This window comes from Macrotis lagotis, chromosome 1 (assembly GCF_037893015.1).
Source record: "Macrotis lagotis isolate mMagLag1 chromosome 1, bilby.v1.9.chrom.fasta, whole genome shotgun sequence".
In the NCBI taxonomy this organism is placed as follows: Eukaryota; Metazoa; Chordata; class Mammalia; order Peramelemorphia; family Peramelidae; genus Macrotis; species Macrotis lagotis.
In genome coordinates, this window is record NC_133658.1 from 158,034,931 (window position 1) to 158,053,508 (window position 18,578).

Here is an 18,578-nt window from a genome sequence, read left to right on the forward strand (position 1 = left end):
TTCCAGCCTTACCCAATTAATGAAATTATAGAAGGTCTAACAATCCTACAGAATAAAAGTGTCAATTAAGTATGAACATTCCTTTAATCAGTTTGAGAAGGATAAAGGCTTTGATTATTAAAGACAGATGATAATTCAGAAGAAATATTTTATTAGTTGAAAAACATCAGAAAATATCTCTGAGTCTATGAAACAGCAAGTCTTTTCAGAATTATGTAGCCCAGAGGCAGATAAATCTAGCTAGAAGTAATTGAGTCTAGTGATGGATAATCAATCAATAGGAAGCACACCATTAGGGACCCATGGGCAACAGAACCAGAAACCTATGGGGAAGGGGAGTACAGGATGTCTTCTCCTAGAAGCAGATCTCATATAAATGCCTCTGTCTTAGGTGATCTTGGCATGTGCAAAGCTCCATTACATGTATATCAGGGATAGACAGATTGTCATGGAATTGGTTCCAGAATAGAAAAGGAAGATGAGAACTGGGTGAATTGCCTGAGGAAAATTGCAAAGCATTTTTACTGATTCCAAAATTCCCATTAAAGCAAAGATCCATCATCATCTCAATACTCATTTTTCCTGGTTTTGAGTGGCAATGAAACCTATAACATTGTCTTGAAAGAGGGAAATAGAAAGGGGCATGGTGGAGCTTAACAACCTGAAACATGAGAAATTCTGTAGAACAGGAATATAAAATATCATCAAGGAATTGTGTGACCAAAAGAAAAGATGGAATGGGAGTGTCACTAGAGTAAAGGAAGATAGGTGGAAGGTCACCTTAGATGGATCCTGTGTGGTAATTTTTCGGGAAGAAATAGGATAAGAGTTTTATAGGAAGGGCCAGCATGGATGGATTGAAATCCATTTGAGGATATTTTATATACAAATTACTCTGAGGGAACACATTTTCAGTTTTGTTGCCCACAGAACCCAATACATGTAAACATCTAATAAATGCTTATTGATAAAGATTCTAAATTCTTTGGTACATTGGTAGAGTCTTTGGATCTCTCCCAGTACCTAGCAAACAGTAGCTTCATTATTAGTAGATGCTAATGTTGATCATTAGTCATATGAATCATTTACACTTCAGCATAAATTTGCTTTCTATGAAGTGAATGTGTCACCTCTCCCAGAGATATTTGCATTTTAAACTTTCTCTTGTCTTTATCTGTGGAATAAAAGATTTCGTCCAATCCTTCTCTTTAAAAGAATTTGAAGCATCTGGGAGAAGTTGGATGAGGAAGATAGAAGCAGCGTGGTCTATGCTCAATAACAATTTAGACTGGGTCAGAACTGCTAACATTTCAACTTAGGGCTCCAAGAAGTCTAGTTTTCAGAAAAACCTGGCCTAGTTCAGCAGTGAAAACACAGAAAGGTGTGTCCTTGAGCAAGGGAATTCATCCTTCTTGGATATTTGTGACTGGGACTGAGGCCAGAGGCAGCTTCCTGGGACAGGTGTACAGTTCCCTTATCTCATCAGTCCTAACTGAGAACCTGAGAAGTATTTTTATCCCCATCTCATGCTGGGGCAAGGTTAGGGGGTTAACCCAAGGCTGGAGCAGCAAAAAAGTGTGCCTCCCAGTCTATACTCTGCTCTGTTTTGATTAATCATAATTATAAATCATTCAATGGACTTCATTCCAACAGGCAAACTGGGAAGGAGCAGCAGTAGATTTTTAAATCCTGGGGTCTCCTGCTAAATTATGAGGTTGATTTTTGGGGGGTAGTTATTATAGAATGGTGCTGGAAGGGACCTTGAAGATCATTTATGTGGTTCAAGCCTATCTGCTCAGCAACCTCTCCTTATGGATATGGAAACTGAAGGTCCTGAGGGAATTAAAACAATGATTCCATGTGATCCTCTGTATTACCTTTCCAGTTGTTCCTCTCCTGATCTCTTTCTTTCTTTTTCTTTCTTTCTTTCTTTCTTTCTTTCTTTCTTTCTTTCTTTCTTTCTTTCTTTCTTTCTTTCTTTCTTTCTTTCCTTCCTTCCTTCCTTCCTTCCTTCTCTTCCTTCCTTCCTTTCTCTTCCTTCCTTCCTTCCTTCCTTCCTTCCTTCCTTCCTTCCTTCCTTCCTTCCTTCCTTCCTTCCTTCCTTCCTTCCTTCCTTCCTTCCTTCTTTCTCTTTCTTTCTTTCTTTCTTTCTTTCTTTCTTTCTTTCTTTCTTTCTTTCTTTCTTTCTTTCTTTCTTCTTTTTTCTTTCCTTCATTTCTTAATTCTTTCATTATTAATGTAGCCTTAGGCAGTTGAGCTTTATTCATAAACAGCAAACAGTTGTCCCTTCCAGTCAATTTAATGGCAGTGAAACAAGAATTGAGGACAGTTGGATTATTTTCCTTTCTTAGCTCCCAGGTCCTGAACCCCAAATAAACATACTCACAAGTTCATTCATTCATTCATGGTGCTCATTCCCTAATAGTAGGTCTGTCAATAAATATTTAAGCCCCTCCTATGTGCCATACTATACTAAGCATAGGGGATACAACAAAGAAAGGCAAAAGATAGTCTCTGCTCTTAAGGAATTTTGTATAGGCAGGTAGAAATATGATCGTTTTGTAGATGTTACATAAGATTATATATATATTATATATATATTCATGTGCATGTATATATGTTTGTATATTTTTTTTGAGATAGTAAATAGTGGTCTCCTAGGAGTCAGTAAGGCCCAGGTGTTTGTATTTTAAGACTTTTATTGTACTAATAAATACTGGGCAAATGACCATGGTCAAATCATTTAATCTCAAACAACTTTTTAACTCTCTAGAATCTAGATAGAGATTAGGTGCTAATCTGTATCAGTGGCAGGAGTTTTCACACTGGAAGACTATATATGAATATGTGCACATATATAAAATACATGTGTTTATATGTGTTCGATATACATATGCATATACACACATATGTGTGTACTTATTTATTTAATTGTTAAGAGTCAGGATAGTCTATAATGATTAAAAGGCAAAGTGGTGAAGTAATATAGTTAGAGGATTTAGTTGCTAGTGGCCTAGGTTTAGACCCTGTCTTTGACCTTTACCAGCTTGTGAGCATGGACAAGCCAATAACTCTGAGCTTCAGACAACTCTCTAAGATGATATCTATGGTACAAAAGCATTGCAATTTATGGGAACATGAACTCTTGGCTATATCTGATTATATTTTATATCTAAAGACCATATTATGATTTTTGATCGTGGAGGAAGGGAGAATTATAAAGCTGATATAGCCTTTTAAAACTTGTCAAGGTCTTCACCTTTGTTATATTTGTAAGGAGTGGGATTTGGGGGCAGGTGACATTGCCCAATAGGAACCCAGTTCTTAGACCATGGTAAATGGCCACATGGCTGCTTGGGAAGTCTGCTCCTAGGCTTGTATAATGGGGAGCCTTGCCTTCCACTTCAGACCATTCTTGCGATTTTTGTGACTTTTTCCTAGATCCTTACCTTTTGGGGGAAGAAAAGCCTTTGAATTGTTTGCTAATTAAATGAACTCACAAAAGGACAAAAACAGGACAAATATGGAGCTCTTTCTTGTTGACAATTGAGGAAAGAGCAGTCAAAAGCTTCTGAGCAGGGAGGCCCTTGCCTCCCATCAAGTTCCTCTGTGGTCTTGAAGACATAGTGCTATTGGTCTTCTATTTTGTTCTTTTCATTCTTTCCAACTCTTAGGTGAATGGATATTAGAGATAGAAAAGACTAACCTCTATTGACTTTTCTGTCCTTTCAAAGCTCACAAGGTCTCAGCATAGTCTTTTCTATTTCATCTCTGACAAATGATGGTCTTTGTCTCTATTGAAGCCTTCTTTGTTCAGCACCTTCCTCTTTACCCTTCCCCTGAACCCTAAATGATTTTTCCATCATCTGTTCCTAGAATATTCTCCCTCCTGACATCATCTTCTTAGAATCCCTAGTTCACTTCAAGACTTAGCTCAAGTGCCCTCTCCTTCCTCAGTTGGTAGAGTTCCCTCCCTGCTGAAATGATTCAATGGGAATTTGAAATTTAGTTGTTTGTGTACATGCTATAGACTCCCTTCCCCCATGTCAGCTGCTGGAGACAAAGACAGTTAAGTTTTTGTCTTTATAACCTTGTATATGGTGCCTGGCACAATTGTTGTTCGGTCATTTCAGTCACATATGACTCTTTGTGTCCCTATTTGGGGTTTTCTTGGCAAAGATACTGGGGTGTTTTGCCATTTTCTTCTCCAGCTCATTTTACAGATGAGTAAACTGAGACAGTAAAGGGTTAAGGGATTTGCCCAGGGTCACACAGCTGTTGTTGTTGCTTGTCTTCCTTCTCAAAGAAAACTATGACCTCAGGGGGTGATGCCATGACATACCCATGCAAAGTCACCAAACCCACTTTCTCCTCAGGAGACATCTGGGTCCAGTGGACCAATATGGATTAGGACTACTGGAGTTGGTCCTGGATAAAAGACAATCAGGGTTAAGTGACTTGCCTGAGGTCACTCAACTATCAAGTGCCAAGTGTCTGAGGTTGGATTTTGAACTCAGTTCCTTCTGACTCCAAGACTAGTGCTCTATTCACTGTGCCACCTAGCTGGCCCAAAACCAAGCTTTAGAAAACACTTAGTAGCTGTGTAATCACCTTCTTGGGCCTCAGTTTTCTCATATGTAAAAAGGGGTAGAAATGAATGATCTTTAAGTTTCCTAAATCTTTTATCCTATAATCTCATATGCCTACCCTGAAGTGTATTCTTCAGCTTTTCCACAAGAAAAGTTTATTGGTAGGTCAGTAGTTTTTTTTTTTACTTCATCCAAGTTCTTCAACCTATCCCCAGTAACAGGAGAGAGGAACCATTCTAGGTCATTTCTTTTGGATAGGACATTTGAAACATTTCATAGAGGTAGCATCTGAGCAGAGCTCTGAAAGACAAGTAGAAATTGCACAGGTTGAACTTGAATATGGGGAAGAGTATTCCAGAGAGAGAGGAAATAGTAGGAATAAACAGGAGGCAGTAAAACTATGAATGTTTTTTGAGGAATAGTTTTTTTAAAAAATATATTTCTCTCTCTCTCTCTCTCTCTCTCTCTCTCTCTCTCTCACACACACACACACACACACACACACACACACACACACACACACCCATTACTCTTTGGATGTATTTTAGTACTTGGTCTGTTTATTTTTATTGTATTTATACTTATATAGCATGATGAAATGTAAAGATGGACATCAGCTGGTCAGGTGGAAGTCTGGGGAATAGATTGAATGGAGTAAGGGTGGATGAAGCAGAATAAGGTGAGATAATACTGAAAAGGTAGGTTGGGGCAGTCCCCTCCTATCTGTACTTCTGACTCAAAGTACTTTGTCACCATGACTCAGCTTCCCTCTCATTCTCACACTTTTCTCAGTGCCTGGCTCCTTCTTAGCCTGTCAAATACTTCTACCTTGCCACCCCCTCTCCCATCCATGAGATCTTTTGGATGCCTCCATTTAGGAGACAATCCCAAACCAACCATGCTTCTTCTCCTCTGGACTAGGCTTCTTACTCTAAGGATTTTGCCACCATGTCCCCACCCAAGTGCTGATGTTGGTCTTTCATTCTCAACAGGTGCCTCTTATCTTCTCTTATTCATAGTTCCCCTCCATTAGAAGGGTGGAGCCAAGATAATGGTGTGAGGGCAAGGATTCTCAGAAACTTGATTCTAGCCAAAATTTAGAGGGGCAGAACCTACAGAAAGACTTAGTAATACAATTTTCCAGTCCAAGACAACTTAGAAGACCCGAAGGAAAGGTCTGTTTTATCAGGACCAGGAGTTGGAAAGAGCTGCAGCACAGCCCACTGGAGCAAACCAGTCCAGGAACAGCCTGAGGGACACCTGGGTTCATGGCAGAAGAGGCAGTTTCCAGACCTCTTGGCTCAGGGACAGCTTAAAGGGACAGTGAGAGAACTCTGCTGCACCAGAGTGACTGCAGAGCCCTGGACAGCTATAGCCTCAGAGCAGCCCTGTGATGGGAACCTTCAGAGTCACCCAACACTTCCAGAGCGCCCACCCCACAGACAGTAAAGGGGTGGGGAGAGACTCCCGAGTTCTCTCTGCTCTCCCTGGGGCAGAACTCTGTTGTTTGAGGCTCTGTTTGAGATCTATTTACTCAGATCCAGGTCATAGTCTGGAGCCCCTACTACCATAGAGGATCAGGGACCATTCTCACAGTACCAGGGCAGAGAGGAATGCTTGGGGTAATTCACAGACAAGAGCACAGGCCAGGGGAGTAGTCAGAGCCTCTCATAAAACCTTGGAGGAATTGAGGACTCTTTGGGTGTCCCCCCAAAACTCCAAAGTCTTGGAAGTGCGGTAAATCAGTCATAGGCTGAGGAAATCAACAAACAACAGAAAAAGAAGAATCTGACCATAGAAAATTACTTTGGTCCCATGGAGGATCAAAATACACACTCAGAAGATGATAATGTGAAGCTTCTGTTTCCAAAGCCTACAAGAGAAATAGGAAATGGGCTTAGACTAAAGAAGGGCTCAAAAAAGATTTTGTAAATCAAGAGAGGTAGAGGAAAAATTGAGAAGAGAAATGAGAGCAATGTAGGAAACTCATGAAAACCAAGTCAGAAGTTTGGTGAAAGAATTACAAAAATATACTGAAGAAAATAACATGTTAGAAATCAGTTTAAGCCAAGTGGAAAAAGCAACCCAAAAGGCAAATGAGGAGGAGAATGCCTTAAAAAGCAGAATTGGCCAGCTAGAAAATGAGATAAAAGCTCTCTGAAGAAAATAACTCCTTCAAATGTAGAACAGAGATAAAGGGGGGGCGGCTAGATGGTGTAGTGGATAAAGCACCAGCCCTGGAGTCAGGAGTACCTGGGTTCAAATCTGGTCTCAGACACTTAATAGTTACCTAGCTGTGTGGCCTTGGGCAAGCCACTTAACCCTGTTTGCCTTGCAAAAAACTAAAAAAAAAGATAGAGCTAAAGGAAGCTGATGACTTTGTGAGAAATCAAGAACAAAACAATAACAAAAGAATGAAAAATTAGAAGAAAATGTGAAATATCTCATTGGAAAAACAACTGATCTGGAAAACAGATCCAGAGAGATAATTTAAAAATTATTGGGCTACCTGAAAGTCATGACCAGGAAAACAGCCTAGCTTCATTTTTTGGGAAATAATTCAGCAAAATTGCCCTGAGATCCTAGAAGCAGAAGTTAACATAGAAATTGTGGGAATCTACCTGTCAGCTCCTGAAAGATCCCAAAAGAAAAACTCTGGAATATTATAGCCAAATTCCAAAACTCCCAAGTCTAAGAGAAGATATTACAAGCAGCTAGAAAGAAACAATTAAAATATCATGGCCAGGTAGATAGGTGGATAGGTAGATAGGTGCAGTCAGGAGGACCTGAGTTTAAATCCAGCATCAGACACTTAATAATTGAATAGCTGTGTGACCTTGGGCAAGTCATTTAACCCCATTGCCTTAAATAAATAAAAAATTTTAAAAAGAATTGGCAAAATATCATGGCATTATAGTTAGGATTACACAGGATTTAGCAGAGTCTAGAATAAGAGCTTATAGGGCTTGGAATATAATATTCCAGAAAGCAAAAAAGCTTAGTTTATAACCAAGAAATTTTCATGTTGAAATGACCACAGCTCAATAGAAAGTTTGATCTCCAAGTACAGGATTTAGGTGAAGCATAGAGGATGGACAGAGAAGACTAATTATGAAGAACTTAATGATGTTGAACTACTTGTTTTCCTGTATGGGAAGAAGATATTGATAACTCATATGAACCTCATTTATAAGAGCAGTTAGAAGGAGCATATATGTAGACAAGGCACAGGAGGGAGCTGAATATAATATTTTAATATAGTATAAAGATGAAGTCAATGGGTGATAAAAGAAATTACTGAGAGGAAGGGAAAGGAGAGGTAGAATGGGTTACACTATTTCACATAAAAGAGTCAAGAAAAGTTTTTGCAATTGGAGTAGAAGGGGATAAGGCGAGAATGAGAATGAGAATGAAGCCCAGGCCCTGAGCATGGTCACAGAACTTAGTGTGGGTGCAGCACTTAGCACAGCTGGCAGCAGAGATCCAGGAAATGGAAGCAGGCCCCACAGAGTCAGCAAACAGGAGCCTCTAGGAAGCTGTGCCATGAGAGCTCAGCCCATTGAAGGTAAGGGAGAGGAGGGAGTCTTCTGAGGTCTGTCCTCTGTCCCTGGAACAGGACTCTGACCACATTCAGATCCTGATTGCAGTCTAGGCCCCCCATAGAACAGGGACCTCCCCACCTCAGTCCAATGGTAGAGGGGTGCACTTGTGGTCATTCACAGACCAGGAGAGCAGTCAGAGCCTCACACACTGAGGTCCTTGTGGGGGTGTCTTAATAAAACTCAAAAGCTCAGAAAGCACCCCAAAACTAGGTACAGGTTGGGGAAATGAGTAAGCAGAAAAAAAGGAACCTGACTATTGACAAATACTTTGTCTATGATCCCAATGAGGATCAAAATTCTCATTCTGAAGATGAAGAAGTACAAGTTTCTGCATCTAAAGACTTCGAGAAAAATGGAATTTGGGCTCAGGCTATGAAAGAGCTCGAAAAAGATTTTGAAAATCAAGTAATGGAGATAGAAGAAAAATTGCCAGAAGAAATGAGAGAAATGCAGGAAAAACATGAAAACAAAGTCAGCAGCTTAGTCAAGGAAATCCCAAAAAATGCTGAAGAAAATAACATGTTAAAAACCAGCTTAGGTCAAATGGATAAAACAATTCAAAAAGTTGTTGAGGAGAAGAATGCTTTAAAAAGCAGAATTGGCCAGATGAAAAAAGAGATAAGAAAGTTCTCTGAGAAAAACAAATCCTTCAGCTCCAGAATGGAGCTGAAGGAAGCTGCTGACTTTATGAGAAGTCGGGACACAATACTTCAAAACCAAAAGAATGAAAAATTAGAAGAAAATGTGAAACATCTCATTGAAAAAACAACTGATCTAGAAAACAGATTCAGGAAAGATAATTTGAAAATTATTTGGATACCTGAAAGTCATGATCAGGAAAAGAGCGTTGACCTCATTTTTAAAGAATTCCTACAGGAAAATTGCCCAGATATCCTAGAAGCAGAGGGCAAAATAGAAATGGAGAGAATCCACCGATCTCCCCTGGAAAGAGATAAAAAAAAACAACCCCCAGGAATTTTATAGCCAAGTTCCAGAACTCCCAAGTCAAAAAAAAATATTACAAGCAGCCAGAAGGACACAATTCAAATATTGTGGAGCTGCAGTGAGGATCACACACGACTTAGTAGCAACTACATTAAGGGTTCATAGAGCTTGCAATATAATATTCCAGAAGGCTAAAGATCTTGGAATGCAACCAAGAATCAACTTCCCAGAAAAACTGAACATCCTCTTCCAGGGGAAAAGATGGATTTTCAATGAAATGGGAATTTCAAATGTTCCTGTTGAAATGACCAGGGCTGAACAGAAAGTTTGACTTTCAAGTACAGGACTCAGGTGAACCATAGAGAGTGGAGGAGAAGGGTAAATTATGAGGGACTTAATGATGATAAACTGCATGTGTTCCTGCATAGAAAAATGATACTGGTAATATTCATATGAACCTTCTCATTTAATGGAACAGGTTGAAGGAGATTTTATTGATGAAGCACAGGAGAAAGCTGAATTTGAAGATATAATATATATTTTTTTGTTACATGAAAGTTTTTTTACTATGACAGAGACATCATACAATTTTTATGATCTTGGTCTTTCTTTCTTGCCTTTGTACAAGGCCAGAAGAGAAACATTTGCAACTTTTACAACCTTGAAGCAGACTCCAGGAATATCACCAACAGCATGGCCTTTTCGACCAAATCCAGCAACCAAAACTTCATCATTTTCCTCAATAAAATTCAAGCAACCATCATTGGGAACAAAGGCAGTGATTTTTTTGCCATTCTTAATCAACTGGACTCTCACACACTTCCTGATGGCAGAATTGGGCTGTTTGGCTTCTATACCAACTTTTTCCAAGACATTTCCTTTGGCATGAGATGCTCCTCCAAATAGGTTGGCCTTCAAGGCAGTGCCCAAATATGCTTTCTTATATTGTTTGTCATGCCACTTTTGATCTCTCCTGTGGCTGCAGAGCTTCCTAGCAGTACAAAGACCATGGCACTTACCCATGCTGCCGCCGTCCAGGCCGAGAGAACAGAAAGTGAAGATATAATATATTGTAAAAAAATGGAGTCACAGGGCAGCTAGGTGGTGTAGTGGATAAAGCACCAGCCTTGGAGTCAGGAGTACCTGGGTTCAAATCCGGTCTCAGACACTTAATAATTACCTAGCTGTGTGGCCTTGGGCAAGCCACTTAACTCCATTTGCCTTGCAAAAACCTAAAAAAAAATGGAGTCACTGGCTAAAAGGGAAATGTAATGGGAGTAAGAGAAAGGAGAGGTGGAATAGGCTAAGATATCTCATATAAATGATATTTTTTTGCAATGAACTTTTGCAATGATATGGAAGAGGTAAGGCAAGGGGTAATGAGGGAACCTTCACTCTCATCAGAAATGGCTCAGCATACACACTCAATAGGTTATACACATCTAGAGTAAAAAGGAGAGAAGGAGGACAGGGGGAAGGGGGGTGATGTGGGTGATAGAGAATAGGGTAGATCATAGGAGACAATAGTCAGATATAACACATTTTCTTTTTTACTTTTTGCAAGATGCTGGGATTGGTTGGTCTGTCTGGGACCACTGGGCCAGGTGGTTGCTGGGTTTCTGGTATGTGGGCTTGGGGCCTCTTGTTCCCAGGGCTGCTGCTCTGTCCGCTGTGCCACTCAGCTACCCTACAGAATATTTTAAAAGAGGGACAGAGTGAAAGGAGAGAGAAAATATAATTTATGGTAGTGGGAGGAATGCATGGAGGGAATTACAATCAGCAACAGCAACTGTGGAAAAATTTGGAAGTAACTTCTGTGATGGACTAATGACAAAGAATGTGATCCACCTGAGACAGAGCTGATGGTATCAGAACACAGACAGAAACACATTTTTTTTTCTCTTTCTTTTACTTTATTTCTCATGAGGTTCTATATTTTTGTGGGGGGGTATTATGTTTACTCTTAAACAAGAATATTTTTAGTAATGTATAAATAAAGTCATAGTAATAAAAAAAAAGAAAAATAAACCAGGAGGGATGGGAGTTCAGGGAAGCATGGAAGGATTTGCGTGAACTGATGCTGAGCAACATGAGCAGAACCAGAAAAACATTGTACACCCTAACAGCAACATGGGGGCGATGATCAACCTTGATAAACTTGCTCATTCCATTATTGCAACAATCAGGGACAATTATGGGCTATCTACAATGGAGACTACCATCTGTATCCAGAGAAAGAATTGTGGAGTTTGAACAAAGACCAAAGACTATTACCTTCAATTTAGAAAAAATAAATCTGTTATCTTATCATGGAAATTTGCTATCTCTTATACTTCATTTTTCTTCCTTAAGGATATGATTTCTCTTTCATCACATTCAACTTAGATCAGTGCATACCATGGAAACAATGTAAAGACTAACAGACTGCCTTTTGTGGGGGGTGGTGGGGGGAGGGAAGCAAGAATAGAGGTAAATTTGTAAAACTCAAAATAAATAAAATCTTTCATTGAAAAATTGAAAAGGGAGGGGGCGGAGCCAAGATGGCGACAAGAAGGGATCTTAGGAACTCTCTGATAAAACTCATCAGCTAAGGACTCTAACTAAACTTTTGAGAGACAGAACCCACAAAGGGACCCAGTGAGGCAGTTCTCCTACTCAAGGTAACCTGGAAAAGAGCAGAAAGGCTCTGCTCCCTGGGATCGGAGAGGCAGCCTGCCAGAGGGGTGGCTCACCAGAGTGAAAGAACTTCAGCCTCCCAGAGGCAGCCCCAGGGCGCTGGGAGCTGGGGCTCACAGCAGCGAGGGAGTCTCCTGAGTTGCACCCTGGGGAGCACCAGGCACAAAGTGGGGGAACAGTGGGGGACCTCTGCCAGAGTGAGCACGTGGAACCCAGCCCTCGGGGCACACAGGGAGCAGCTTCGTCTTTCTGCAGCCCAGAGCCAGAAACAGAAGCAGGCAGAGCCCATAAGCAGGAGCCCCCAGGGCATGAGCCCATTGTGCTGAGGGAGGGGAGTGAAGAGAAACTGCAAGCTCAGTCCTCTGCCCCTGGAACAGGACTCTGGGGCTCTGACCACATTCAGATCCTGATCGCAGTCTAGGCCCCCCCATAGAACAGCAGGGCCCCCCCACCTCAGCCCCGTGGCAGAGGGGGGCGCTTATGGTCATTCACAGACCAGGAGGGAGGACAGAGCCTCACACACTGAGACCCTTGTGGGAGTGTCCCAAAAGCTCAGGAAGCACCCCCAAACCAGGCCCAGGCTGGGAAAATGAGCAAGCAGAGAAACAAAAGGAAGACTATTGAGAAATATTTTGCAAATGAGCCCAAGAAGGATCAAAATCCTCAGTCTGAAGATGAGGAAGCACAAGCTCCTGCATCTAAAGACTCCAAGAAAAACAGAAATTGGGCTCAGGCTATGACAGAGCTCAAAAAAGACTTTGAAAATCAAATGAGGGAGTTGGAAGAAAAACTGAGAAAAGAAAGGAGAGAGATGCAGGAAAAACATGAAAATGAAGTCAGCATCTTAGTCAAGGAAATCCAAAAAAATGCTGAAGAAAATAGCATGCTAAAAACCAGCTTAGGTCAAATGGATAAAACAGTTCAAAAAGTTATTAAGGCGAAGAATGCTTTAAAAAGTAAAATTGGCCAGATGGAAAAAGAGATAAGAAAACTCTGAGGAGAACAAATCCTTCAGACAAAGAATAGAATTCAGGGAGATTGATGAATTTACCAGAAATCAGGAATCAATACTTCAAAACCAAAAAAATGAAAAATTAGAAGAAAATGTGAAAAATCTCATTGAAAAAACAACTGATATGGAAAACAGACTTAGGAAAGATAATTTAAAAATTATTGGAATACCTGAAAGTCATGATCAGGAAAAGAGCCTTGACATCATTTTCAAAGAATTACTACAGGAAAATTGCCCTGATATTCTAGAAGCAGAGGGCAAAATAGAAATGGAGAGGAATCCACCGATCCCCCAGAGAAAGAGATCCCAAAAAACCAACCCCTAGGAATATTATAGCCAAGTTCCAGAACTCCCAAGTCAAGAGAAAATATTACAAGCAGCCAGAAGGACACAGTTCAAATATCGTGGAGCTGCAGTCAGGATCACACAGGACTTAGCAGCAACTACATGGGAAGCTCGTAGGGCTTGGAATACAATATATCGGAAGGCAAAAGAGCTTAGAATGCAGCCAAGAATGAACTACCCAGCAAGGCTGAATGTCCTCTTCCAGGGAAAAAGATGGACTTTCAATGAACCAGGGGAATTTCAAATGTTCCTTTTGGAATGGCCAGAGCTGAACAGAAGGTTTGATCTTCAGATACAGGACTCAGGTGAAGCATGGAGATTGGAGGAGAGGGGGAAAATATGAGGGACTTAATGAGGATGAACTGTATAGAAAAATGATACTGATACTATTCATATGAACCTTCTCAGTTAATAGAGCAGGTAGAGGGAGCTTTTACAGTTGAAGCACAGGAGAAAGCTGAATTCGAAGATAAAATATGGTATAAAAATGGAGTCAATAGAAAAAAAGGGAAATGGAATGGGAGAAAGAAAAAGGAGAGGGGGAATAGTCCAAGATATTTCACATAATAAGATTTTTTTTTATTACAATGAGCTATTGCAATGATATGGAAGGGGGGAGGCAAGGGGGAATGAGGGAACCTTTGCTCTCATCAGAGATGGCTAGGAGAGGAAACAGCAAATATACTCAATGGGGTATAGAAATCTGGAGTAAGAAGGAGTGGGGAGCAGGGGGAAGGGGTGGGGATGTGAATAAAGGAGGAGAGGATGGACCATGGTGGGAGAGTAGTCAGATATAACACATTTTCTTTCTTACTTCTTGCAAGGGGCTGGGATTGGAAGGCCTGCCCAGGACCATAGGGTGGGCCTAAGGGGTGGTATGGGGGCTCAGGGCTTCTTGGCCCCAGGACCAGGGATCTGTCTGCTGAGCCAGTCAACAACCCTACAGCAGAGTCATAGTGAAAGGAGAGAGAAAATAGAGTACATGGTAGTGGAGAAATAAGAAAGGAGGGAGTTGCGATCAGCAATGGCAACAGTGGAAAAATATGGAAGTAACTTTTGTGATGGACTTATCATAAAGAATGAAATCCACCCATGACAGAGTTGTTGGTGTTGGAACAAAGACTCAAGCACATTTTTTGTTATTATTATTTGGGGGAGGGTGCAGGGCAAGTGGGGCTGGATGGCCTGCCTGGGGCCACATAGCAGGGTGATTTTTGGGTGTCTGAGGCCGGATTTGGACCCAGGTGCTCCTGGCTCAAGGGCCAATGCTCTGTCTAACACCCAGCCACCCCTATTATTATTACTATTTTATTTTATTTTGGGTCTTTTTTTTTCTTTTTTTGTTTTTTGCAGGGCAGTGGGGATCAGGTGGCTTGCATGTCACATGGCTGGGTAATTGTTGGGTTTATGAGGCTGGATATGGACTCGGGTGCTAGTGGCTCCAGGGCTGGTGCTTCATCCATTGCGCCACCTGGCCATACCTACAATTATTACTATTTTTTTTTAAATTTTAATTTTTTTCTCTCCCCTTTACTTTTTTCACCCAATCAAGTCTATCTATATTCATGGGGGAGGAGGGGTATTTTGCTTACTTGTAAACAAGAATATTTTATTAATGTAAAAAAACATTTGTATAAAATGAGAATAAAAAATAAATTAAACATATATCCAAATTAATCATGTTGTGAAAAAATAATCAAATAAAAAGGGGGAGAACTGTAATACTTAAAAAAAAAAAAGAAAAGAAAAATTGAAAAGGGGCAGCTAGGTGGCACAGTGGATAAAGCACTGGCCTTGGAGTCAGGAGTACCTGGGTTGAAATCTGACCTCAAACACTTAATAATTACCTAGCTGTGTGGCCTTGGGCAAGCCACTTAACTCCATTTGCCTTGCAAAAACTAAAAAAAAAAAAATTGAAAAAAAAGAAATGGCTCAGTGAAGAAACAACACACACACACTTAATAGGATATAGAAATTTGGTTTCTCCCTTTTACAAGATGGTTTCCATGGAGGGTTTGAATGACAAGCAAGGAATGTCTTATGAAAATGCTAGACTGCAATAAATTCTTCCTGGATTAGACATGGAGAGGTAAGGAGCTAAAGTGAGGCTCCTGGACAGATTTGGGGTGAGAAGTTGGAGTGGGCTGAGGTAGGTCAGAGGACTCCCAAATGATGGCTTGGGAACTGCAGAAACAATCAATCCATCAAGAGTCACTTATTTATTGTTTTCTATGGTGCAGGTATTGAACTAAGTGCAGAAGATACAAAAATAAGCAAAAAAAAAAACAGTCTTTGCTCTCAAATGGGGAGACAAAGTCCACCTACTTCTCCTGAGACCAAAACCTTGACCATCAGGAAAATCTCCTTTTTTCCTCAGTGGAACTTTACTCATGTGCAAATAATATGGTCTTTTTCTTTATTGGTTCTCACGTGAAATACCACCACTTGATCTATATCTCGATATCACTACTCGGGCTGTATCTTAAAGAAATCATAAAAGCTGGGAAAAGTCCCACATGTACAAAAATATTTATAGCAGCTCTTTTTGTAGTGGTAAAAGAATTAGACATTGAGGGCATGCCCATCAATTGAGGAATGGTTGAACAAATTGTGCTAAATGAATGTGATAGAGTACTATCAATCTATAAGAAATCATGAGTGACAGGATTTTGGAAAAGTCTGGGAAGACTTACATGAACTGATGCTGAGTGAAGTAAATGGAAACATGACAACATTGTACATATTAACAGTTAACATTATGAGATGATCAACTATGATGGAAGCAAGTCATCTTAGCAGTTCAGTGATCAAGGACAGTCCTGAGAGATCTGCTATGAAAAATGCCATCCATATCCAGAGGGGGAAAAAATGCAGGGCAAAGCGAATTATGTTCACTTTTTAAAGCTTCTTTTATGTTTTTCTTTCTTTCTCATGGTTTTTTTTCCTCCTTAGTTCTAATTCTTCTTTTACATCATGACTAATATGAAAAATATATTAAATACTATTTTACTTATATAACTTTTACCAGATTGTTCAATTCCATGCAGAGGGGTGAGGGAAGGAGAGTGGTAGAAAAATTGTGAAACTTATAAACCTGAAAATGGGTGAATGTTGAAAACTACCTTTAGATATAATTGGAGAAAAAAAAAGATTTTCAGACGTTCAAGGCAATTATTCTTTCACTTTTGATTAGTAACTCAGGCACACCTCATATTATAATATATGACATGGGAATCAAAAGATCTGGATTCTAGCACTGTCACTAACTGTATGACCTTGGATAAAACAAAATGAAGTCAGACTAGATTTTCCAGGGCACTCCCAGTCTTTTCTGATTGCTTTCCGAATATGTGAATGGAACACAGGCGTCATCTAATGATGCCTATGGGCAATTGACATTGTAAAAGATGCCACTAGGTGACCCAGTGGTTGAGGCACTGGGCTTGGAATCAGAAAGGTTCATCTTTGTGGGTTCAAATCCAGCCCCAGATACTTAATGACTGTGTGTGACCCTGAGCAAGTCTTTTTAACTCTATATGCCTCAAATGAGAAAAGAGAGCTAGAGAAGGAAATGATTTATTTACTAAGAAAATCCCAAATGAGGTCACAAGAGTCAATCAAAACTGAAACAACTGAGCAGCAACTGAGTTTGTTTTTTTGTCCCAAGCAAGAACATCAAAATAACATAGGACTACAGATTTAGCACTAGTAAGAACTTCAGAGACTATCTAGTATATTTCAAATCATGATAACTCATTTATATTCTTCTTTGCATCCATAAAGTTTACAAAACTCTTTATATATTATATATATTGCATCCTTAGAGTTTACAAAAATCATTGTATATATATATATATATACATTTATATACACATATATGTTATAGATATAGATATGCATTGCATCCATAAAGTTTGCAAAATTATATTTGTATATAGTTTTGTAAACTTTATGGATACAAAGAGTTATAGGTATGAGTAATCATATATGATATATATGTGATCTTATAGATCATTTATCAAAAGAAATAAAAAATAAATTAATCATTTATCATATAAATAAGTAAATTAATTAATTAATAAATAAATATAAATTGCATCTGATCCTCACAATAAACTGATGACATGAATAGCTCAAATATAGACTAGTCTTGCCATGGAGATGCCCCTAGCATCTCTCAATCCTTAAGTTTGAATTGGAACTGCTGGGAAGAGTGGCACAGAGAATTCTGGGAATAAATGTCTCAAAGAGAAGAATGTAGAAGCAGGTTAATCTTCCCTCTTACCCCTAAGGATAGACACAAAACATCATAGGATAAAGCTGTGGAGGGGAAGTTTTGCCTTTTCTAGGGAATTTTTGTTGTTGTTGTTGTTGTTGATCTGTAAATAAACCTATAGCTAACTAACAAATAAGACTTTTTATTTGGTCATTTTCAGTTCCATTTGACTCTTCATGACCCTATTTGTGGTTTTCTTGGCAAAAATCCTGGACTGCTTAGCTATTTCCTTCTCCATATCATTTTACAATGAGAAAACTGGGGCATATGGGGTTACTTTACTCTCCCAAGGTCACACAATTGGTAAATGTCTGATGTCAAATTTGAATTTATGAAGATGAGTCTTTCTGACTCTAGGTCAGGCACCCTAATCACCAAACCATCTAGTAATCCTTAATAAATACAACTGGAGAATGACCAAAAAAACTTGTGTTCTCCTGGGGTGAAATCATTACTCTACCACCTCCTGTCTAGCATGGTTGAATATATTTTTTATTTCTTCCAGTCAGAGCAGTTTCTCTAACTTCTATGTGTCATGTAAGTATTGATTATATAGTAAGAGTTCATGGCTATTGTTTGTTTTATATAATATATCTTTTATAATAGATAATACAATAGCAGAGGAGAGAGCAAAAGGACAAAGAGGTATAATTTGTTGGTTATACACCACATTGCAGGAACAGAAAAGGGTTTTTCTGTTTTTATTTCTTCTCTTTTTTGGGAAAAAGGAGATAATAGAACTTGGAAATGTTGCTCTTTTAGAAGGATGGTATTTTTCTCCAACTCAGAGGTAAGAGGTAGAAAAGGTAATTTGAGAGCTCTCAGGTTATCCCCACCAAATCATTGTGTCAGAGTAACAAAAGATCCTCATCAGTCCAAATTGCTGTAATTTGGAAATTAATGATTGGCTTTCTGAAGGAAAGTGGGGTAGGAGAATAACTGGCCATTCAGCACTGTCCCTCATGGTGTTTAAAGGTAGCCAGATAGTGCAATAAATAGAGCATTGGGACTGGAGTCAGGAAGGCTTGTAGGTGATTCATAAATACTTAGTAGCTTCATCTAGAATGGAAAGTGAGGTGGTACAGTGGATAATGTGCTGGGTCTAGAGTGCAAAAGACTCAGCTTTCTTTTTT

At 39.6% G+C, this 18,578-nt stretch overlaps 1 protein-coding gene across 1 annotated transcript; it reads right to left on the reverse strand.

Moving 5' to 3' along the window:
- Positions 1-9,681: 9,681 nt before the first annotated feature.
- On the reverse strand, positions 9,682-10,166 carry LOC141514540 (small ribosomal subunit protein uS12-like). Its single transcript, XM_074225457.1, has one exon. The coding sequence runs from the start codon at positions 10,157-10,159 to the stop codon at positions 9,728-9,730; it is 432 nt and encodes a 143-aa protein (XP_074081558.1). The 5' UTR covers positions 10,160-10,166; the 3' UTR covers positions 9,682-9,727.
- Between the last annotated feature and the right edge of the window lie 8,412 nt (positions 10,167-18,578).

Coding starts and splice junctions, on each gene's coding strand:
- LOC141514540 (XM_074225457.1), bottom strand. CDS start 10,159: ATGGGTAAGTGCCATGGTCTTTGTACTGCTAGGAAGCTCTGCAGCCAC.